The 24,234-nt window shown below is 34.5% G+C and overlaps 3 protein-coding genes across 3 annotated transcripts; all 3 read right to left on the reverse strand.

Annotated features, from left to right (window-relative positions):
* Positions 1-5,155: 5,155 nt before the first annotated feature.
* On the reverse strand, positions 5,156-8,794 carry LOC108210890 (uncharacterized). Its single transcript, XM_017382346.2, has 2 exons — positions 8,239-8,794; positions 5,156-5,592 (listed from the first exon to the last, which is right to left on the reverse strand). Exons 1-2 carry the CDS (start codon positions 8,586-8,588, stop codon positions 5,358-5,360), a joined length of 585 nt encoding a protein of 194 aa, XP_017237835.1. The 5' UTR covers positions 8,589-8,794; the 3' UTR covers positions 5,156-5,357.
* Positions 8,795-15,319: 6,525 nt separating this feature from the next.
* On the reverse strand, positions 15,320-17,754 carry LOC108213626 (protein NRT1/ PTR FAMILY 5.4-like). Its single transcript, XM_017385430.2, has 3 exons — positions 17,287-17,754; positions 16,355-16,857; positions 15,320-16,236 (listed from the first exon to the last, which is right to left on the reverse strand). Exons 1-3 carry the CDS (start codon positions 17,497-17,499, stop codon positions 15,390-15,392), a joined length of 1,563 nt encoding a protein of 520 aa, XP_017240919.2. The 5' UTR covers positions 17,500-17,754; the 3' UTR covers positions 15,320-15,389.
* A 2,562-nt stretch (positions 17,755-20,316) lies between these two features.
* Positions 20,317-23,879, reverse strand: LOC108212704 (protein NRT1/ PTR FAMILY 5.4). The gene is made up of 4 exons (XM_017384422.2): positions 23,774-23,879; positions 22,607-22,824; positions 21,453-21,955; positions 20,317-21,283 (listed from the first exon to the last, which is right to left on the reverse strand). Exons 1-4 carry the CDS (start codon positions 23,877-23,879, stop codon positions 20,443-20,445), a joined length of 1,668 nt encoding a protein of 555 aa, XP_017239911.1. The 3' UTR covers positions 20,317-20,442.
* Between the last annotated feature and the right edge of the window lie 355 nt (positions 23,880-24,234).

A 24,234-nucleotide genomic window follows, 5' to 3' on the forward strand; every position in this document is an offset into this window, starting at 1 on the left:
CCAAGGCAAACAAACAAAAAGCTACCCGGGTTCAATCATGATCTATCTCTTACTTGGAAAAATTTTCCAAGGCAAAAAGCAAAAGCTACCCGGGTTCAATCATGATCTATCTCTTACTTGGAAAAATTATTTTCCAAGGCAAACAAACAAAAAGCTACCCGGGTTCAATCATGAGCTATCTTACTTGGAAAAATTTTTTCCAAGGCAAACAAACAAAAAGCTACCCGGGTTCAATCATGATCTATCTCTTACTTGGAAAAATTATTTTCCAAGGCAAACAAACAAAAAGCTACCCGGGTTCAATCATGATCTATCTCTTACTTGGAAAAATTATTTTCCAAGGCAAACAAACAAAAAGCTACCCGGGTTCAATCATGATCTATCTCTTACTTGGAAAAATTTTCCAAGGCAAAAAGCAAAAGCTACCCGGGTTCAATCATGATCTATCTCTTACTTGGAAAAATTATTTTCCAAGGCAAACAAACAAAAAGCTACCCGGGTTCAATCATGATCTATCTCTTACTTGGAAAAATTTTCCAAGGCAAAAAACAAAAGTTACCCGGGTTCAATCATGATCTATCTCTTACTTGGAAAAATTATTTTCCAAGGCAAACAAACAAAAAGCTACCCGGGTTCAATCATGATCTATCTCTTACTTGGAAAAATTATTTTCCAAGGCAAACAAACAAAAAGCTACCCGGGTTCAATCATGATCTATCTCTTACTTGGAAAAATTTTCCAAGGCAAAAATCAAAAACTACCCCGGTTCAATTTTGAGAACCCGAGTACCCCGGTTCAATCATGAGCTATCTTACTTGGAAAAATTATTTTCCAAGGCAAACAAACAAAAAGCTACCCGGGTTCAATCATGATCTATCTCTTACTTGGAAAAATTTTCCAAGGCAAAAATCAAAAACTACCCCGGTTCAATTTTGAGAACCCGAGTACCCCGGTTCAATCATGAGCTATCTTACTTGGAAAAATTATTTTCCAAGGCAAACAAACAAAAAGCTACCCGGGTTCAATCATGATCTATCTCTTACTTGGAAAAATTTTCCAAGGCAAAAAGCAAAAGTTACCCCGGTTCAATTTTGAGATCCCGAGTACCCGGGTTCAATCATGATCTATCTCTTACTTGGAAAAATTATTTTCCAAGGCAAACAAACAAAAAGCTACCCCGGTCCAGTTATGACTTATCTCTTACTTGGAAAAATTATTTTCCAAGGCAAACAAACAAAAAGCTACCCGGGTTCAATCACGATCTATCTCTTACTTGGAAAAATTTTCCAAGGCAAAAAGCAAAAGCTAACCCGGTTCAATTTTGAGAACCCGAGTACTCCGGTTCAATCATGAGCTATCTTACTTGGAAAAAATTTTCTAAGGCAAACAAACAAAAAGCTACCCCGGTCCAGTTATGACATATCTCTTACTTGGAAAAATTATTTTCCAAGGCAAATAAACAAAAAGCTACCCGGGTTCAATCATGATCTATCTCTTACTTGGAAAAATTATTTTCCAAGGCAAACAAACAAAAAGCTACCCCGGTCCAGTTATAACATATCTCTTACTTGGAAAAATTATTTTCCAAGGCAAACAAACAAAAAGCTACCCGGGTTCAATCACGATCTATCTCTTACTTGGAAAAATTATTTTCCAAGGCAAACAAACAAAAAGCTACCCGGGTTCAATCATGATCTATCTCTTACTTGGAAAAATTTTCCAAGGCAAAAATCAAAAACTACCCCGGTTCAATTTTGAGAACCCGAGTACCCCGGTTCAATCATGAGCTATCTTACTTGGAAAAATTATTTTATAAGGCAAACAAACAAAAAGCTACCCCGGTCCAGTTATGACATATCTCTTACTTGGAAAAATTATTTTCCAAGGCAAACAAACAAAAAGCTACCCGGGTTCAATCATGATCTATCTCTTACTTAAAAAAATTTTCCAAGGCAAAAAGCAAAAGCTACCCCGGTTCAATTTTGAGAACCCGAGTACCCCGGTTCAATCATGAGCTATCTTACTTGGAAAAATTTTTCTAAGGCAAAAAAAAAAAAAAAAAAAAAAGCAATCACCCGGACTCATGTCAAGCAATCCCGTCCGGACACATGTGGAGCAATCCCGTCCGGACTCATGCCGAGCAATCTAACCAGACTCACCTCTTGTCCGGATCAACCCAGGCCGAGGGACAAAAAGCAAAATCTCACATCCTACCCTGATCAACCCAGACGGGGGCAAAAAGCAGAATCCCACCACTTCGTCCAGATCGGTCCGGACAGGGGGGGCAAAAGCAAAATTTCACACCATGTCTGGATCCACCTGGATAGGTGAGCAAGATTTCACACCTAGTCCGGGTCAACCCGGGCAGAGGAGCAAAAGCAGGATTCTTCGCCTAATACCGGATTAACCGGGATAGAGGCGCAAAAGCAAAAATTCCACCTTGTCCAGGTTAGCCCGGACAGGGGGGCAAATGAAAAACTCCACCTTCTCCGCAATCAGCCCGCACCGGACAATACACTCAACTCCCTCACACAGAAAATCTGTATAAGGGAGTGGGGGGCAAATGATAGGGTATAACCCGGATTGGCTTAATCTGGACCCTGGATTGGCTTAATCCGGACCCGAACACGATATGACCCGGAGATGATCCCGGACCCAGGAGACGATCCCGGACCCAGGAGATGGTCCCGGACCCAAACACAACCTATCCACTCTTCTCCCGGACCGGGACACAAGAGTCCAAGCCGACACCTGAACAAGCCACATTCTAACATGAAAAGGATTGGCTTAACCCGGACTCTGGATTGGCTTAATCCGGACCCGAGCACGATATGACCCGGATATGGTCCCGGACCCAGGAGATGATCTCAGAACCAGGAGACGATCCCGGACCTTGGAGATGATCTCGGACCCCGGAGATGATCCCGGACCCAGACGCAACCTATCCATCCTTCCCCCGGACCGGGACACAAGAGTCCAAACCGACACCTGAACAAGTTGCAGTCTGACATGACAAGGACAATACCCAATGCCAGCTACTGACACTATGAAGACAAACCTCATAACACTCCAAAATACTATTCCTTAGCTGACGCCTGGACAGGTGTTAAGCATCCAAGCCCTACAGATGGACAGCAGGATCCAAGGTACACATCCTTAAACCCTAATCCTTGGCCTATAAATAGACCAAGGATGAGAGGCTTAAGGATCTTCTTCTCCACACTCTCATATTTCTCACACACTCTAAGCCACCATACACAGCAGCCATACACCTTCACCCACCACACATAGATAGCTCATTTCCCGTCTATCTATTTTCCGACGCCTGTACTCATTCTCACGCCGGAGGCGCCGCGGGGCTCAAACCCCCCTCCGGTGTTGTTTTGCAGACACCCGTCCAGCAGCTACACCGCAAGACACCAGTACACAGCGGAGGAAGCACCAAAACGGGATTTGACGTTATCAGAATGCACGAATGTTTTTAACGGGACGAATCTCGATGTCAGTAACGGAATCTTTTATAAATTATAATCAGGTCTGCTTTTTTAAGCCGGGACAAACAGGTTCTAATAGCATCGATTGCAATGAGGACTTGATATCGTTATGTTAACAAAAAATGGCTCGACGTTTGTTAATAATTGATTTATCACAAAAATGAGAAACGAGACTGGTTTAGAGCAACTCCAAGAGAACATCTCCCTTACCTATAATGAGCTTACGTGGACAAAAATAGGAGTTTGAGTAAAAATTCTTCACTCCAACCCTTCTCTTCTACCTAAAATTTTTAGGTGAGAGAAAACAAAACCCCTTCTTTAGGGGATAGAAAAGTAAGCCCCTATCTTTTCCACCTTATCTCCCTCCCTCATTTTCTTTAATTTTTCATTTTCCTCTCTTTTTTATCTACCCCATCATAGTAAAAGTTCTAATAAAAATATTATTTTTTTCAAATATAGAGATGATTACAGGGAATACTGTTGGAGGAAAACACGTTTTTGCTTGGTAATCATTATTTTATTATATTTTAGGGGTTCAAAATAGGTAACACCATTGGGGTTGCTCGAGACATAGCTCATGCTGTCACTTGACAACATTATAAGAACCCTTGACGCGATTTAAAGAAGTTCTGCATAATGGTTAATTGACTTGGAGCTAGGTCTGGGTCTTGCTTCAAAAAGAGACGAAATACGTGCGGTGTTAACTCTTTCTCACAAATTCTTTGCAAATATTTCTAATCTAAGGGTACGTGTTGTTGAACCCTTCTACGGACTATTCTTCTCTGCAGAAATTTATAAACCAAGAACATAAGTATGTGCTGTTAAACAAGGGCACAATTAGCGCATCAAACGTATCAGACACAACATTAGTTTTTTCCACCCTTGTATGTGGGAAGAGTAGAATAAAGTTGGGAAGAGTAGAATAAAGTTTCCAAGTGCTACGCGTGGATGATTATATGTTCGCAAGATTTTTAAAAAAGTTTGAATTTGATGCACTAAAAACACCAAATTCCAACAGTTTCACAGCCAATGCTGAGGTCCTTCTAGGACATTGAAAAATAATGGAGCTAGGAAAATAATTCTTGCTACATTTATCATCCTTGCCAAGTCAACAATGTTGGGATGAAAGATTGTGTGGACTGTTCAAATAGAACTTTGTGGTGTCCTTTAATTAATGCCCACAATTTAGCAGAAAAAGCGATCCGAAATATACGAATAATACTAGTATACATTTCACATTTGACGGAAAAAAGGTGCTTGATGTCAAAAATCCTAGGACAAAGAAATTTTTCACTGAATCATAACACCTCAGTATATACATCCTTCTTTCGCTGCTAAACATATATTACTAAAATCTACTAACATACGTGTCTAATATACACATGTCAGATATCTTTCTAATATACGCATGTCAGATGTCTGGACCCTTTAGTGTAACTTCTGGCCCTATGTATATTAAGATTTAGCATCAAGATAAAAATCAATCCTGAAAATAAAATGCAATAATTAAAGCTGAAATCTTCCTCACTATCTCATTTTTTACTTAAAACCCTTTTCGATCGATCCCTTTGCCATTGATCAACCTGTTTGCCATCCATGGGAACAAGCAATATCTTAACCACGCAAACATAGAAGATAAACAAAACAATAAATCGACGACAGAGCAAATAACTAGGTCGCTGGATTAACAAATCACTAATAACTCATATTTTTACATGGGAGTTGAAACGGCGACTACTATAAACAACCAACAGCGGGATACATATTATCCCTACAATTCAAGACTAATCAACAAAACAGAAGTACCCGAAAATTGCTATTTTTACAATACAGTTCTTGCTTCTTCTTAATAACCTTTTGCAGTCAATCTCGCGACGGCACATTGAAATGGAACAACCAAGATATGACAAAGGCAAAGACCATACAACCCAGCAAGAAGTTAAGAAATCGATGCCCCTGCCAAAAGCTTCGGGTTTCTGACAAAGGCGCTGATGTGGAAGCTGTAGCAGCATCATTTGCTTCATTCCACTGCTCAAGTAATTCTACCTCATTTGGACCAGCTACATTACGTGCAACTGATCCACAAATTTCACAAGTTCTGCAGTTTAAAGGTATTCAAGCAAGATTAGTACATATTTATAAGACAAAGAAAGACCCTTCTGATGAAGAATACACATAATAATTAAATTAATGTCTCAGCAGAATCCATTTTAATGAAGAGTGCAGATTCTAATTTTAGAGGTGTTTGCTGTATAATTTTAATCCATAGGTCAGGTGAAATATACTGCAGTTTGACTAAGTGGAAAACCAAAGGCGCTAGTAATGATACTCTTTCAGCAGTTTCTAAAGTGAAGAATTGAGAACCTTGACATAACTAATAGATATTAAGGATATATTATGAATACGTTGCAGAGTTTCTACTAGCATTAATATACCGTTTAATAATATAGTGCAATAAAGTGATTACAAAAGTTCAAACTATAATCCTCAAATTTTGATGTGTCAAATTGATCATCAGACTTCAATATCTCTAATTGCTTTATCCATCTCACTATTTGTATATCAGTAAATATCATATAAATTAGACTAAGGATCTAGTAAATGTAAAAACACTATGATACATTGAAAAATTACCAAAAGCTGAGGTACACATAAAAAGCATCATTTATACATTGTTTGGAACTCTTTCAAAAAAGGAATAAGGTAGAGGACTGTTTTCGCATTGACAGGCTTAGTTCCCACTTGATATAAGGCAGTACATTATTCTATGGACTATCAGGGTCTAGGAGAAGATTTTATAAATCGGAAGGCTGGAAAATCTCTAATTCCCCTCACGGCTTCACCCACTCCTCCAAGGAGAACAAGCAAATAACCAGGTTCAAAAAATGATCAACATGTTTCCAGAGAACTAGGGGTATATGTTTGCATAGTAATAACTTAAATGTGAACAGGTAAGGTATTAGTGTATCATAATTCATAGAGGAAAAGGCAAACAGTTTCACATGTAAAGATTACAGTTGTCCTGCAATTTTACTCAAGCTTGTGAACATAGTAGGTGTAATACAGCAATCCAGCAAACCATGACACTTTACCATGTGCTGGGGCCTGGGGAGCAGTTAGTATTCATAATTAAGATAAATTACTGTGTAAAAGGTATTTAAGTAAAACTACTACTCACCCTTTAAAATCAGGGGAAGTGTCAACTTTTAAAATGATACATAGTAACATTTAGTACAATATATTTTTCGGCAGTGAAGGCAATACAATCTTACTTTATAAATACTCCTTGATAATTACAATGTTACTTGTGAAAGATAAAACTATTTATATAGAATAGTCCACTCCATGAACATTAGTAGGAAACCATTTAGTTACTAAATGACAGATCTGCTTGAATAAACATAGATAAACTTTATGTGCAACTAGTGACAGTAACGATAAAGCAAAACAAGGGAAAATCAAAAGAAGTAACAAAAGCATAACATATGAATAGGTTTTCTAAGACTTAAAAACTGTATTAATAGTTGGTCATTTTTTTATTGAGGTAAATAATGAGAAAACGTTTCATCTCAGCATACATAAATGTCAATAGAGGACTACTTATACAGCACTTGACTAAGACACAATACATAATCTTTTCCTGCATTAGATGATTTGACATGGGCCTAATATGATCTTCACAGGAAATCTTGTCCAGTTTGTAGCACTGTTCGTCCTGTATGATCCTGTAATATTTGCTACCTTGACAGATCTTTTAGGGAAAGGCGTTTTACCAGGATCATGATATAGGACCCAGAAATGATCATTATATTCTAACAAGGTCAATAAACCCTCCTCCAATAAAGGAATGAAAAAAATCTAGTGACAATAGATGGAAGAAACTTTCGAATTTTATACAAAGCACTCATGATTACTCAGACAGATTTGAAAGCTAAACATACAGGAATCAGTGTGACCAGGTCAATGTCATCATGTATAAATATCTGCTGGACTGCAAGTGCCACATACAGTATCTATAACCAAGAAAGACGCATCTAGTGGTCAAAACCACTTGCAAATACAAAACTAACACTCCCAGTAAGGTAAGAGACGTGAGCAGATTCCTAAATCAAATTATCTGGATTGGTTTCCTTTTTATTTATTGTCACTTTTTTCACATTCTTTTTCAATAAAAGTGAATTCCACATAGAAGCAATTTGGCAATCATAAGGAATTCCATTCTTAAATACCATGTGCTGAACCTAACCCTTTTTGGCAGAAATCACTCAGAAATTGACTATTCTTTTCAGCTCAATATAAATGTTCCTCGATAATTTATATATTTAGAATACTTATATGACAACTGTTCAAACTAAAATAGCAATTATATACCACCACAAATCCACAATAATGAGTACTTGACATCTCCACATATAAATCTACTAAAGAGAAGGAAAATTAATACTTATCACAGTAAGAAAATGAGAATTTAAGATCATTATGTTGTTAAAAGCAAATATTATTGTTTTGAAATGGACCAGTTAATACTTACAAAAATGTCTCTACTATAACTCCAACTCTTACCCAACATTTTCTTACTTAGAAAAAAGCAATTCGGATGAAATTCTAAGGAATTAGTTCAACAATTGTATACCAAAAACAAGAAAAGGCAAAATAGCTGTGCCTAGAAATGAACAAATTAACAACCACACAAACAAAACAAAAGTAAAGATGAAAACTTTAAGAAAGATATTCAGATTCTTACTTATTGCCTTTAATCTTGAACCAGGCCTCAGCACAATGTTTATGTGCAGCGGCCAAATCATCTTTACAAGCACAACCCAATTCAATAGAACCCCCAGATTCTTGATTAGATGAGTCCAAACTCATATGACAAATCCTACAATCTCTCTCAGCCACATCACTCTTCAAATGCACCTCTTTGTTGTTTCCAAGAACACCCCTTTCTAGATCCACAGCATCAGCTGAACACTGTGAAGCTGAAGATTCTCTGTTGTTGTCTGAAACCCCAACAATTTCAGAGCTGGAAGCATTGCTTTTGTGATGTTCTTGGTCATTAATGTTAAGGTGGTGGGAGATGTTTGAGGTTTTCATGTAGGAAGAGAACAAGAGGGCTGCTAAGATATGTGTGTCATGTGGTGTACATGGGGGAGGAGTAGGAGAAACTTGTGGAGAGTTAGGGGAGAGAGAGATGAGGGGAGAGAGATTACAGAGTGTTTCAGCAGTTCACGGCTTCCGGAACACTTATTGTCGGCAAAAAGGATATACACACAATAGATACAAAAATTATGAAAGTTTAGACTCGTAACCGGCTCCTGCTAGGCTGCTACCATCCACCAGTCTAGTGGTCCTTCCGTTTTTCACTTTTGTTTACGGTTTTTCTATACATATTTCAAAAAATATATAAAATAATATAATTTTGGAATTTATTTATAATTTTTCATATATAATTTAACTATTAAATTATTATTCAGAAAGTTATTCAAATTAATTTATGTAAAAGCATCTCCAACAATGAAGTCTCCTTAGCTGAAAATTAAGTTTGCATACCAAAAATAAAAAATATAGGTAATCTCTTCAAAAAGGCCGCGCTCCAACCATTATCAATAATTTTAGGCAACCTCTTATGGATGACTAAATTTGTCGAATCACTACAAGCCTGTAAGAAATCTGTAGGAAGACTACACATCATTTATTACCATATTAAACTGATATATTCTATTTAGAACAACATCAATATTAATAACATACTATTTTTAAATTATAACCAACCAATATAGTCAATATCATCGAAGCACAATGTCTTACGAGTTCAGCAAATTCAGCAAATTTACAGGTCCAATCTAACCAACGACTATAGCCAACGTCGTTGGAGATGCTCTAATCACATTTTATAAAAAGTTTAAAATACGTGTCAAAACCATGAACAAGGCGAAAAGAATAATTCTCAGCAAAAAGATAGCTAGAATGAAGACGTTTTAAATATCACATGAGTTTAGAAATTATATAAGGCGGTTTTATAATTAGAGCTAAGATGTTTTTTTAAGATAACATCTTAATTAGAAGAAGTTAAGACCGTTTTAAGCAAACTTTAGAGCCTCAAAGTTAAAAAAAGATTTAATTTTGCATAAGATCCCTATCTTTATTATATTTTGTCATATGACTAAAATTTTTTTAGGACAAATGATTAACTTGTAACTTTCCAAATTCTAAACTAAGTTATTAATAATGTTATGTAAGAAAATCATCAACCTTGTATCAAGTATTCTGTAAAAAAAAAAAAAAAAGAACAGCTTGTATCAAGTAGTACTAGTTTCTTTTATTACTGGACATATATTTTTAAAATATGTGTCTAATAATAAAAAAAACCGTAAATAAAAGAGAAACGAAAGGTCCACTGGACTGGTGGATAGCAGCAGGAGCTGGTCACGAGTATAGACTTTCATAATTTTTGTATTTATTATATTTATACTTCCTCCGGTTTGAATTATAAGTTGTTTGATTTTTTTGCACGTATATATTTTTAAGTTTTTTTTGACTATATGCTTAAAATTATTATTTTTGATATTTTCTTCTTTCGAATAATAATATCAATCATATATTTTTATTCAAAAAAATATAATTTCAAAAATAATAACTTTTATCATGCGATCAAAAGACTTACAATTGCATGCAAAAAAGTTAACTGAGTTATATCTCAAACAGAGGAAGTATCATTTTTGCAGACAACAAGTGTCCTGGAAGCCGTGAACTACTCAGTTACTCTATGATCTCTTTCCCCCTCGTCTCTCTCCCCTAAATCTCCCACAAGCTTTCCCTGCTCCTGCCCCATGCACACAACATGACACACATATAATAGCAGCCCTCTTGGTCTCTCTTCCTACATGAAAACCTCAAACATCTCCCACAACCTTAACATTAATGACCAAGAACATCACAAAAGCAATGCTTCCAGCTCTGAGATTGTTGGGGTTTGAGAGAACAACAGAGAATCCCCTGCTTCACTGTGTTTAGCTAATGCGGTGGATCTAGAAAGGGGCGTTTTTGGAAACAACAAAGAGGTGCATTTGAAAAGTGATGTGTCTAAGAGAGATTGTAGAATTTGTCATATGAGTTTGGACTCATCTAATCAAGAATCCGGGGGTTCTATTGAATTGGGTTGTGCTTGTAAAGATGATTTGGCTGCTGCACATAAACATTGTGCTGAGGCCTGGTTCAAGATTAAAGGCAATAAGTAAGAATATGAAATCTTTAAAGTTTTCATCTTTACTCTTTTTTTTTTTTTTGTGTATGGTTGCTAATTTGTTAATTTCTAGGTACAACTATGTTGCCTTTTCTTGTTTTTGGTAAACAATTCTTAAACTAATTCCCTAGAATTTCATCTGAATTGCTTTTTTCTAAGTAAGAAGATGTTGGGTAAGAGTTGGAGTTTTAGTGGAGACATTTTTGTACTCCCTCCGTCCCATTTTATGTTATCTTTATTTCTTTTTGGTACGTTCCAAAAAAAAAAACCTACCATACTTATTATTTTTGAACACTACTTCTCATTATTACACCCACTACTTTCTTCCACTATCTCCATTTTATAATAATATAAACACTATTACACACACTATCTTCCTCCACTATCTCAAATTTATTATTAAATATTGGTAGGTCCCACCACTTTACCCACTTTTCAACTAAACTTACTATATTTTTCTTGATCTTCGTGAAAATCAAACCAGCTCATTCTTTTTGGGACGGAGGGAGTAAGTATTAGCTGGTCCATTTTTCTCATTTTCTTAATGTGATAAGTACTAATTTTCCTTGTTCTTAGTAGATTTATTTGTTGAAATGTCAAGTACTAATCAATACCCTTTATTAATAAGCGAAACCACGTTTCAGTGGAACATCGGTACCAAAAGTACCAAAATTTGGTCATTTTCATATTGATTAGGATTTTATAGTCATTATTATACTATTATCAAAAGACTTCTATATTAAATAGAATTTTATTATTAAACACCTCAATATTCATCAGGACAGTGAAAGACTTCTATATTGATTATAATTTTATGAACAGACTTTTATATTGATTCGGATTTTATTATTAAAAATTTCAATATTGATTAAGATTATTATACTACTATAAAAAGTCTTTTATGGTGTTTAGGATTTTGTAATATAACATTTATCTTATTAAATCGCTAACAATTTAACTTATGAAACAGTTTTATAAAATTCATATCAAAATTTGGCTATCATCATATTATTTTTTATTTAACAATTATTACTATTATTAAAAAAACTTCTATATTTGACAGGATTTTGTATTATAACAATATCTCACTAATAAAAATATATTACCAACAAAATTATTAGTTTTAATTTTTTAAAACTCAAATAATTTAATATACAGAACAACTCTATAAATCTTTTAGCATGCTTCAGAGTTCAAACAAATAAGGAGTTCATATTGATATTAATATAATATCCTATCAATATAATAATAATGTCAATGAAATTATTCATTTTAATTTTTAAAAATCATACAATTTAATTTACAAAATAAATTTATAAATTTTTTATCATATTTCAGAATTAAAATAAACAAGATTCAATATTAATACCAAAGTACCAAAAAAAAGGTCATACATTTTTTTAATAATCATAATTATTATCATTCAGTGTTTTTCAGAAGATTGCGATAAAGACGCATAAGGTGGTGGTAACACTGACTTGACAAATTGAAGCTGAAGGAAAATGAAGTCATTGTCCATATTGCAACGTATAATAAAAAAACTGAAACTCTAGACATACGTTAAATATTCGTTTTAATTTCTAAAACTCATACAATTTAATTTACGAAACAAATCAATAAATTTTTTATCATATTTCAGAATTATAATAAATAAGATTCAATATTGATACCAAAGTACCAAAAAACTTGGTCATATATTTTTTAATAATAATAATTATTATCATTCAATGTTTTTCAGAAGATTGTGATAAAGACGAATAAGGCTGTGGTAACACTGACTTGACAAATAGAAACTCAAAGAAAATGAAATCATTGTCCATATTGCAACATATAATAAAAGAACCGAAACTCTAGACATACGTCAAAATATTAGATATCAAATTACTTTTGGAAAGTTAATTAACTTTGTCTAACTACAATATTAGTTTATCAAACAACTACAACAGCTGTTAGATCTACAAAAACTCCAAGTAGAATTATATATAATGTTTGCCTATTAAATGAATAAAATAATTGCGACTTAAAATTTTGAATTTTTGTTCATGATTAAAGACGCTATAAACGAACTTATATGTGTTGATCTTGAATATTATTTTCATAATTTAAAAATTATGAAACAACATAGTGATTTTACTAAAATAAAACATACCGTTAGAGTTAAGTTCTATAAAGTCCGCATTTAAGCGGCAGTAAGTACCATTCATAATCTTTTAGTCTAATCATAAATAATATTTTTAATTATTCAAATTTATATATAATTTACCATCTTTAAGTAGTTTTAAACATATAATTATCAATTAATCATTAACATTTTTCAACATTAACAATCATTCAGATCATTATTCTACTTATGAGTTATATTTTAAAACATATATAGTGTTTAGTGATTTTGTAAAATAATTGTTTTATCTTTTGATTGCAACGATTATATTGTGGAACATAACCTGCAAATTGTCAGATGTTTACAAATATTGTAGACTAAAAAAATTAAAATTGAAATGAGTAGATTATTTTTAAATAATTTTGGACTCCAATATACTCTTATTTTGTGGACTCCATCGAACGGAGACCCATGTCGTTATGAAATAAATTTAAAGTATGATCAAATTTTAATATATATAAAGTCTTATATTAAATAACAATAATGTAAATATCAATTAAAAACACTAATTTAAATATATATAATAAAAATATGATAATGTAATTAAAAAAAGGCATCATTCTTTCAATAAATAACAAATTTTAAAATTTTATTTAAACCCGTGCTTGGCACGGGTTATCAACTAGTTATTGTGAATTTGTGGTGGTATATAATTGCTAATTTGCTATTTTGGTTTGAACATTTGTCATATAACTATTCTAAATATCTTAATTATCCAGGAACATGTATATTGAGCTGAAAAGGATAGTCAATTTTTGTGTGATTGTTCCCAAAAAGGGTTAGGTTCAGCACATGGTATTTAAGAATGGAATTCCTTATGATTGCCAAATTTCTTCTACGTGGGATTTGCTTTTATTGAAAAAGAATGTGAAAAAAGTGACAATAAATTAAAAGGAAACCAATCCAGATAATTTGATTTAGAAATCTGCACACCTCTCTTACCTTACTAGGAGTGTTAGTTTTGTATTTGCAGGTGGTTTTGACCACTAGATGCGTCTTTCTTGGTTATAGAATACTGTATGTGGCACTTGCAGTCCAGCAGATGTTATTAGGTCCTGCTTAGTATTAGGTGTTTCATCCGTCTGTTTCCCTGACAAGCTTAGTATTAGGTCCTGCCTTGTTCACAATGTAGGAAACCAAACCAGACCAACTAAAGACTTCGACTCGAAAAACTGCAACCAAATAAACAATCTAACCAATAAAACACACACACAAGCATTCAACAAATATCACAGTCAAAAAACTTAAATCATAGACAAACAAAAGACATATTACCAGTAAAAGGCTTGCGTTTAAGGCAAGGATCCAACTGATTGCACCATCGAAGCCGGCATGACTTCCCAGACCTGGGAGGAATGCCTTTAGCTATCAAATTCCAGTTTCTTGGCCCAAACTTGCTCACAAGATCACATAAAACAGCATCTTCTTTCTTGGACCAAGCTTCTCTCACTCTTCTTCCATCAACTTTTGTCGCTTCGCCGCGATCATTGGCAGCTTTAATTAGTGTGAGTGTGTTTTGGACAGTCTCCCCTGCCATTGTAATCGTATATACAATTTGCAATTTATTAGAGTCTGTTATGCTCTTCTAGTCCTTTGTTCCACAAGCGTGTAGATATGTTCACATATGTAATATGTAATGTAAATAACAAAGAAATGACAGAGAAAATAACTGAATCCACATTGTCACGTACTTGTCATGTTGCATAAATGTCGCTGGGAGTTCTAACATAATCGGGTTAGGTTGTGGGTAAGCTTTTCATTTTATAAAAGGCCTAATGACCTTTTAGCTCTTGAGGTTTGGATAAATGTTCCGATGCGGTCTCGATGTTTAAAGTCGTTCGATTCAACCAACCAAGTTTTCTGAATGTACCTTTTAGCTCTTATGGCGTATACAACGGGGTGGACAAAGTTGACATTTTACACGTGAGGGTTAAAAGGGGCATTAAACATCGAGGGTTAAAATGAACATCTAATGTATTTTAATGTAATCTTAAGGGATTAAAAGGAACGAGATGTATACTTCATGGGTTAAAAGGTACACCCAAAATTTACCCTGAATATGAATTGTCAAGTTTACCTTCCGTTATATACCGTTATTTGAAAAAAGGTGAAAGTTTAATAGTTGAATCGAACAACTTTAAACATCTAGGTTGCATCGGAACCTCCATCCAAACTTCGAGGGTTAAAAGGTCATTAAGCCTTTATAAAAATATGTAAAAGTATAAATAAAAATCATTTTCGTTTAATTTTATGTGGTTTCGAATCAGATTTGTGTATACACGATAGGTAACTAATCATGTTGTATAATAATGCACACGAAATTGTTTTCATTCGCAATGTATCTGATTTTGGGTATGAATAATAATAACGATATGAAATTATACGATAGAAGAGAAAGTTCATAATTTCAGCATCTAGCAACATTACAAAGTGGTTGATTATTCTTGGTACAAGTTCGAGAACCACCTTGCTGATCTTTTAGGTCTATGGTTTAGGCCTCAGTAGCCATGTCATTTTTACATTCAATCTTCTTGTACTCGAATCCTCTAGCAACCCAAATATAAAAGCACAAAGTTAAGCCACTCAATCCAGCCAAAATCCAATAGAAATAATCAAGATGAGCTCTGTTAAGATTATTACCAGACAGCCAACCTTCCACTTTACCATTTTTTGAGCTAATAATCTGCACAACTGTTATCAACGCGCTGCTCAAAAAGCTCCCAACCCCAACTGCGCTGAGATAAAATGCTGCCCCCATACTTCTCATCACCTCTGGCACCTGATTATAGAAAAATTCTTGCATTCCAATAACTGCAAACACATCAGCAAGTCCACAAAGCATGTACTGTGGAACCAGCCACCAAATCGCCATAGGGACTACCGACTTTGGTGTATCCATTAAGCCATGTTTTCTGGCAATGCCAACCCTTTTGGACTCTACTAGAGCTGCCACTACCATTGAGATCACACAAATAAAAATCCCGATTCCCATTCTTTGCAGCATTGTAATTCCAGAGGGATGCTTGGTCCATTTTCGAGCCACTGGAACGAAGAAACAATCATAGATTGCACCAGCAGTGAGGATGGTAAAGCCGGAGACGACTTGTAATGTAGCAGGAGGTATCTTGAAGTGCCTAACCATTGTGCTGCCTTGTTTGGTGAAGTATGTGCTTTGTTGACCAATAACAACACCAATCATGAAACAACTAATCCATACTGGGAACAGCCGAAAAATAAGCTTCACTTCTTCTACTTGATTGACAGAACATAGTCTCCATTCATTTCTTGTCTGCCTTGAAGCATCTATCTCATCAATTATCATGGCCTTATCTAAGAATCTGCAAAGCAAATTTTGTTAGACATAAGCTTTCAACAAAAATATGGAAAGATATGAATTGAAAAACTCGTTTTAATTAAGCATTGGTCCTAAAATAGTGTTAGAGTTCCAAGACTTACTTAAATTGATTAGTACGAGCCAACGCTGGAGCAGTACGATCAACATCCTGATAGCACACACCTCTACCATCATGCACTTCAGAAACATGACGTTTTCTAACGGCAGCAACCAGAACTTGCATAAATTTAGTGAATGGACTGCCTACAGGTACAGCTCTCTTATATGTTTTTTGTCCAATTAAGAATATGAAAAGTGAACCTGCAATGGCTATCAACGGCATTCCAAACCCAATGGCCCATCCGATATTCTCTTGTGCATATATTACAAACACAATTGCTAAAGTTGCTCCAAGCGAAACCCCCAAGTAGTACCAATTGAAGAATGAACTCTTTGCTAACTTCTCCTCAGGGACACTTTCGTCGAATTGATCAGCAGCAAATGTTTGAACACATGGTTTGTGGCCGCCTTGTCCCACACTTAGTATGTAAAGTGCTAAGAAGAATACCGGTTTTCGATGGACTAGTGAGATTGCTGATACTGAGACTGTTAACAGAACAAGTCCCTGAAAGTTATGTAATAGTGAGTAATATTGATGTAACCATTGATACACGATTTTTTACAGCGTACAGGCTTAACAATAAATTTTTATGTGAATGCACGAGGCCACATCAATCTCTCTATATGCGCTTAAAACAATCTTTTAAAGGTTTCCACCTTTACTCTATAAATAGCAGCGTAAAGATGGTTGACAACAATCGCTTGTCAGGGACCGATTCTAGTTCTCAATAAATAAACAAATAATTTGATGATATGATATATATACGATCTCAGTCACAGTCTCTGTAAAGGGTTAAAGGGGGACAAGAAAGACAATCAGAAACACCAGCTAGTTTTTTCACGTACACACACTCCATCTTATGATCTAAAATAAGATGCTTGATAAAATTAGCTCTTCAGGCAAAACTAATAGTTATTTGTTGGAGAACCATACCACGAGATATATAATGGAGGAGTAAAGTATAGTTTTGAAACGGCCAAGGTAGGAATCAGCAATGAAGGCACCTAACACCGGAAATACTGCAGTAGAAACTCCAAGCCAAACATTAAAGCTCTTAGCCGCACTAGATATTGTCATTCCCAGCACATTGTTAAGGTAATTTACCAGATTCCCTGTAACTCCAAAGAATGCAAATCGCTCCGCCATTTCCACAACTGCATAGCATTTATAACAAAATAATTGCAGAAACAAAAATTGAGCAAGTTATTGTGCAACACTCAGAAAGGATTAATATACAGTTTCGCGCACATACATAGATGTGAAGCTAATTTTATTTGCTAAATAACATAGATATAAAACTTATGAATAATCTTTTTGCCAAGGAACGTTAAATTTGAAGATTTCATGAACTTATATGTGAGATTATTGAACTCTGTACCCCTGAAATTCAGATATCTGGGGTGTTTGTGTGAATTCATTTTCAAAAAACCAAGGACTTATTTCGGGAAAAAAGTATAGTATTTTTTATGTAATATTTTCGAGGAATTCAGAAAGAAACGACTTGTTCTATGATAAATAAGTTAAGACAAAAAAAAAATACAACTCCTTTCACTTTGCACTTGTCTGTCCAAAATCGAGGTTTAGCTGTAATCAACAAGTTATTTTGTATACAATAGCCAGATATAAGCAGCTTGAGGCCATGGGATAGCCTGGTGGTAAGTGTTACTTGTGGAAAAGACCCAAGCTTTATGAACACATTGGAATATGCATATGCTTATATGATCCAACATTATGAGGTGAGTGAATAATGAATATATACTTAGACAAGAAACTTTAACAGACTGGATCTCTATTTTAAGAATCTTTTTGTCTTATTCATGCATGTAGAGACAACTTACATATGATGAAGATGGCAGATCTCCAGCTGTTCTTCCTGGGTTTTGTTGGGATAGATGCATTGATATCTTGTTGAGCAACCGGAAAAGCTGCTGCGGAGGGAGCCATAATTACGAGTGCAAAAGAATAAAGTTGAAGTAGAGAGAAGTTCAACCTGTAGAAGTATTATCTATACGGGGGTTACAAGAAAAAACAGTCACTTGAAATGAATAACAAAATGACATTGAAATTTTGCACATTGGTAAGAATAACACGTGCAAGCATGAAATTTTGCACAAAATGACATTGAAATGAGGTGTGATGTTTTAACTGGTTTTATTTATGTGAATGATTTGGTTAATTTGTGTTCATGGACATTTCATATGAAAAATGCTTGGTATACATAATTATATACAAACCCACCCCATATTGACATGTCATTATGTACAAATTTTCGGTACACACTTTTATACACCTAGCTAGCACCATTCTGGATGTATTTAATTTATTTTAATCGGTGGAGCTTTTGAATATGTAGGGGTCCATCAAGAAGTAATAGCCAATCATGAGTTAAACACATGAAATATTTTAATGCTTAGTCTGCGAGCATATTATATAAAAATCCAGCCATTTAGACGAATACAAGAGTTATTTCAATCAAAACTTATCACGTGTATTTTTCCATTTAATATTTTGAGTCAAATTTATGGACATAATTATTTCAATTCGTCTGAATTTTGATATCTAATGTATACTAGATTATGATTCGTGTTAACCATGGGTTTAAATAAATATTTTAAATTTATTAAAATATAATATCTTTTTATTTATTACATTATCATCTTTTTAATATAATTATTTAAATTATTATTATTTAGATAAAAAAATTATGTATGAATATTTTAAATTTTGATTTTTATTAAAATTTATTTTTGAATACGTGTTATGATTTGAATTTATTTCAAAATGATATGTTTTATTTTAATAAAATCATTATATTATTTTATGACTTCTAAATTGTTGGAAAAATATTCGACATCAATAAATATAAGTTGCGCTTATAGATTCTTTTAACCTTCAAAAAGTTTAAAAAATTGTAACTCTTAACATTTCATATGTCTAATAGATAATTGTTCCGTGTAACATATCGATAAATTAATTTAAAAATCCAACGGAGTTTTCAAGTTATATAATTTAAATTCAAAACTAATTTGTTATTGATTTATTCTGATAGTGTCTTGTGTGTCCATCATATTATTATGATTAGTATGTTTAAATTCTAAAGCACAATAGAAATTTTATAAAATTTTAGCGTAAAATTTTTCCATCACTGTGTAACATTGGTGGGCTGCTATTGTTGTACCAGTGTTTCTGTCTCTTCACTCAAATACAGTTGTGATTACTTGCTCAAAGGGAAGCTCACGAAGGTACTTCCAGATAGGTACTTCAATATGTAGATTTCTTTGGCTTATACTATGTGAGATTTTGGAGCTCTCCATAGTTTCCTCTGATATCTCACTGAATATTCTGTCAATATATAAGAGCTTCAGTCCTTGGGCACATAGCAAAAAGAAGGCCTGCCAACGAAAATAACTTCCTTAGAGCATCTCCAAGAGACTCCTTATTGGCTCCTAAATATAATATAAACAATGTGACTCTTAGCAATTTAGTACAAAGTTAAGAGTGTACACTCCAACAATGCTCTCTATATCTCTTCTCTATTTCATATTTTATTCATATTGGGCTCCACTGTATGGGAAACAAAACAAAAAGAGAGAGAAAGATGGAGGTGAATTGGAGGGAAGGATTTTTTTATTGTGAAAAAATAAGTTAGGAGCCATGTGGTGGCTCTTAACTTTGAGGAGAGAAGAGAGAGAAACAAGAGGCTCTTAGTGATTTAAGAGCCACTTAAGAGTCTCTTGGAGCAACATTTTGCCTCTCCCTCCTCAAATCTCAAGTTAGGAGCTTAAATGAAGAGCCTCTTGGAGATGCTCTTAGCAATGTACTGACAGAACTGCAACAATGGACACTGTTAATTAACCTTTTAGGCTTAGCTGAATGCATGCAATTTGTTGATCTAGTGATCCAACAACAACAGTTATTAGTACACAAAAGGTTCATAAATTCGGCATTTTGCCAACACTCCAATCATAAAATCCTCATTGCAGAGTGATCAATTTACCTGGGTACATGCAGCAAAATGAAAACATGACTAACTAGAAGTTTATAGACTAGTTGCTTATGAAATTAACTATAACTCTAAAGTAATTTAACTTAAGCCTCTGCGTCATTTTCACATTCAATCTTCTTGTAAACAAATCTCCTAGCAACCCAAATGTAGAAGCACAGACTTAAGCCACACAATCCAGCCAAAACCCAATAGAAATAATCAAGATGAGCTCTGTTAAGATTATTCCCAGATAGCCATCTTTCCCCTTTACCGTATCTTGAGCTAATAGCCTGCACAGCTGATATAACACCACTGCTCATAAAGCTCCCAACCCCCGTTGTGCTGATATAGAATGCTGCTCCCATACTTCTCATCTCCTCTGCCACCTGATCATAAAAAAGTTCTTGCATTCCCACCACCCCAAACACGTCCGTAAGTCCATTAAGCATGTATTGTGGAACCAACCACCAAATCGACATTGGGACTACTGCTTCTGGTGCATCGTGTAAACCATGTTTTTTTGCTATGCCGACCCTTTTAGCCTCTACTAGAGCTGCTACTGCCATTGTGATCATAGACAGAAAAATCCCGACCCCCAATCTTTGCAGCATTGTGATTCCTGAGGGATGCTTGGTCCATTTCCGCGCAAATGGAACGAGTAAACGATCATAGATCGCAACAGCAGTGAGGATTGTGAGGCCGGTGATGACTTGTAATGTCGCGGGAGGAACATTGAAGTCCCTAGTCATTGTGCTGCCTTGTTTGGTAAAATATGTGCCTTGTTGTGCAATAGCAACATTAAACATGAAAGTACCTATCCAGATAGGGAATAGCCGAAAAACCAGCTTCACTTCTTCAACTTGATTGACAGAACATAGCCTCCATTTGTTTCTTTTCTGGTTCAAAGCATCTTCCTGATCAATTATCATGGCCTTGTCCAAGAATCTGCACAGTCAATTCATACAGACATAAATTGGTTCACGTCTAGTCGTCTACTAAGAAAGATGCTGAATCAAATCATTAGTACCTTATAGTCTCATACAACATATTGAAATATGGGATTGAAAGGTTGATAACTAATCAAAAAGATCAGAAAGATAATATCCCAACTCACTTGAATTGATTGGTACGAGCCAATGCTGGAGAACAACAATCCTCATCCTCGTAACATAAACCTTGAGCATCATGCATTTCAGGAACATTACGTTTTCTAACAGCAGCAACCACAACTTGCATCATTCGAGTGAATGGGCTGCCTACAGGCACAGATCGTCGATATGTTCTTTGTCCTATTAAAAACACCAAAAGTGCACCAGCAACAGCTACAGTTGGCATTCCAAACCCGATGGCCCAACCAATATTATCTTGTACATAGATCACAACCAAAACAGCTGCAGTGGATCCGATGACGATTCCCAAGTACCACCAATTGAAGAATGAACTCTTTGCCAACTTCTCCTCGGGGACATTTTCATCGAATTGATCAGCAGCAAATGTTTGAACACATGGTTTGTGGCCGCCTTCTCCCACACTTAGTATGTAAAGTGCTAAAAAGAATATAGGTTTGCGATGGACTAGTGAAATTGCTGATACTGATACTGTTAACAGAACAAGTCCCTGAAAGTTGGGTAATAACAACAGCTAGTTGGTCAAATTCCAAAATTTTGAATTAAAAGGAGTCACCTTACAACTTTTTTAAGGACATAGTCATTCGATTAACTCATATCAGCTTCTTCGTATGTAGCTAAGTTGGACTAGAACTAGCTCAGAGAGCTAATCAATCAACTGCTTTGTTCTCGGATCGCTTCAAAAATAATTTAATCATTACAACTGAAGCTCAAATTAAGTTGTAAGGCAAATGCTCAGCAGAGCTCGTTTGGCTGGTTTAAGTTATGATTGATGCCTTAACGTAATAAGATGAGAGCTGAAAATGTTTGTTTGACTAATTTTGACTTATCAATTATTTATAAATTATTATAAATATAATAATGAAAATAAAAGGATTTATAGATAACGTATGACTTATGAATAACTTTTATTAAAAAAAAATTTAAAAGAATTAAGCTACTGAAAAAAGTAACTCAAACTAATTTTTGTTTTTTTTATCTTATCTTTTGACTTTAAGTCAGTTTTAGGCTTATTACACGTTTCAGTTTAAAGTTAGAAACAGTTTTAGTCCTTCATTTCAGGTCTAGACAAACAGGTTCAATGTTGCCAAAGAAATTAGTGAGTTATATAATATTATAATGTATGTATGAAGAAGCATACCATGAGATATATAATAGAGGAGAAAATAATAGTTTTGAAACGGCCAAGATAGGAATCAGCAATGAAAGCACCCAGCAGCGGAAATAATGCAGAAACTCCATGCCAAACATTCACACTCTTAGCAGCAGCAGATATTGGCATGCCTAGCACATTGTTAAGGTAACTTATCAGATTCCCTGATACTCCATAGTATGCAAATCGCTGCGCTACTTCCACAACTGCAAGACGTTTCAAATAAATTAAGTACAAAATAGAGAAAAGTACAAAACAGAGAAAAGTCGCTTAAACACCGAAACTGAGCAAGTGCAGCAACCAACAACTGATAGGAATACTTCTACATTGAATTCAGAATTACTAGTTTCGAAAGTAAAGGTCGATTCGGGATTTTTAGAACACTGCTCGAGAAATATTAAAAAAATGCAGATTCTAAACTTCTTTTTGATAGTTTTCTTGAAACGGTATCTAAAATATGTACCACAAATGTGAGAAAGGCGCGTTCTTTTTCTCGAAAGAAATGTTGCATGAGTGCACGCACAATGATGAATATTTCGTGAATATTTCGGTATTTAGTGGGTCCTGTCTGAATGATATATACTTCTTTTTAGAATAAATTTTATTTTTAAGATATTTCCATTATTCCATATGTAAAACACCTTTTAATTATAATACTATTTCGTCTACATTCTATTCTGGCATATACTAAAAAGAATAGACAGCTGTGTTTTCTTTTTAGGAAAAATTGAATTTACAGGAAATATTGTTGTATACTGTTATCTCTTTCTTATTTTTCAGCTAGATTCTCTTTTACGGTGCTCAGCTCTCTTGTTTCGCAGCATGTATATCTATCAATGATAAACACGAGTGATGCACAAAACTTAAAACTGTTAAAATCTCTGAATTTTACCTATCGCATTATCATCGCCGCAATCCAAATAAAGTTATTAATCGAATCAAATGTACGCAATATTACTGACCGAATCGAACAAACAAAAAATAATGAACGAGGAGAAATGTATGCAATTCCATTCATTTCATTCGGAGATCGATTATGCAAATACTATACATATATTTTAGAAACAAACACTTTCTTTCGAGAGAACACCTTCATAGTTACTACAAAAATATATGGTGAATAGTTTATTGATTATGTATATATAGAGAACTTACAAATGATGAAAATGGCAGACCTCCAGCTATTTTTCTTGGGTTTTGTGGGGCTGAAGGCCTTGTAATGTCCATGAGCATCGTCGCAAGCAGCTGTAGAGGTGCCCATAGTAATTAGACTGGTGAGGAATAATTTTTTGATGTTGCGGAAGAGGATGTATGGAGTTGACGATGTCTATAGTATATAATATATAGCTCACGTAATGTTAGTTGGGAAATTTAAATGATTTGGAATTACTAAGTTGGTACACGGGAATTCATTTTGTTGTTCGGAGATATTATTTTGAATAAAATATTCATTGTTGAAATATAGATTATATTCATGTCCTTATTTTATAGTATCAATTATACTAGATTTTTGTGACAATTCTAGTTGGGAGTTTGGTAGTTGAATAGTACGAGTAACTAGCACACTGTTTATTTATGTAGTATATTCTCTGTACAATACTTATTCTATATATCTG

Source organism: Daucus carota, chromosome 3 (genome assembly GCF_001625215.2).
Source record: "Daucus carota subsp. sativus chromosome 3, DH1 v3.0, whole genome shotgun sequence".
Lineage (NCBI taxonomy): Eukaryota > Viridiplantae > Streptophyta > Magnoliopsida > Apiales > Apiaceae > Daucus > Daucus carota.

Coding starts and splice junctions, on each gene's coding strand:
- LOC108210890 (XM_017382346.2), bottom strand. CDS start 8,588: ATGAAAACCTCAAACATCTCCCACCACCTTAACATTAATGACCAAGAA. Junction 5,593..8,238: donor TTCAAGATTAAAGGCAATAA/GTAAGAATCTGA, acceptor TTTAAACTGCAG/AACTTGTGAAATTTGTGGAT.
- LOC108213626 (XM_017385430.2), bottom strand. CDS start 17,499: ATGGCGGAGCGATTTGCATTCTTTGGAGTTACAGGGAATCTGGTAAAT. Junction 16,858..17,286: donor CCTCCATTATATATCTCGTG/GTATGGTTCTCC, acceptor CATAACTTTCAG/GGACTTGTTCTGTTAACAGT. Junction 16,237..16,354: donor GCTCGTACTAATCAATTTAA/GTAAGTCTTGGA, acceptor TTTGCTTTGCAG/ATTCTTAGATAAGGCCATGA.
- LOC108212704 (XM_017384422.2), bottom strand. CDS start 23,879: ATGGGCACCTCTACAGCTGCTTGCGACGATGCTCATGGACATTACAAG. Junction 22,825..23,773: donor GTCTGCCATTTTCATCATTT/GTAAGTTCTCTA, acceptor AACGTCTTGCAG/TTGTGGAAGTAGCGCAGCGA. Junction 21,956..22,606: donor CCTCTATTATATATCTCATG/GTATGCTTCTTC, acceptor CCCAACTTTCAG/GGACTTGTTCTGTTAACAGT.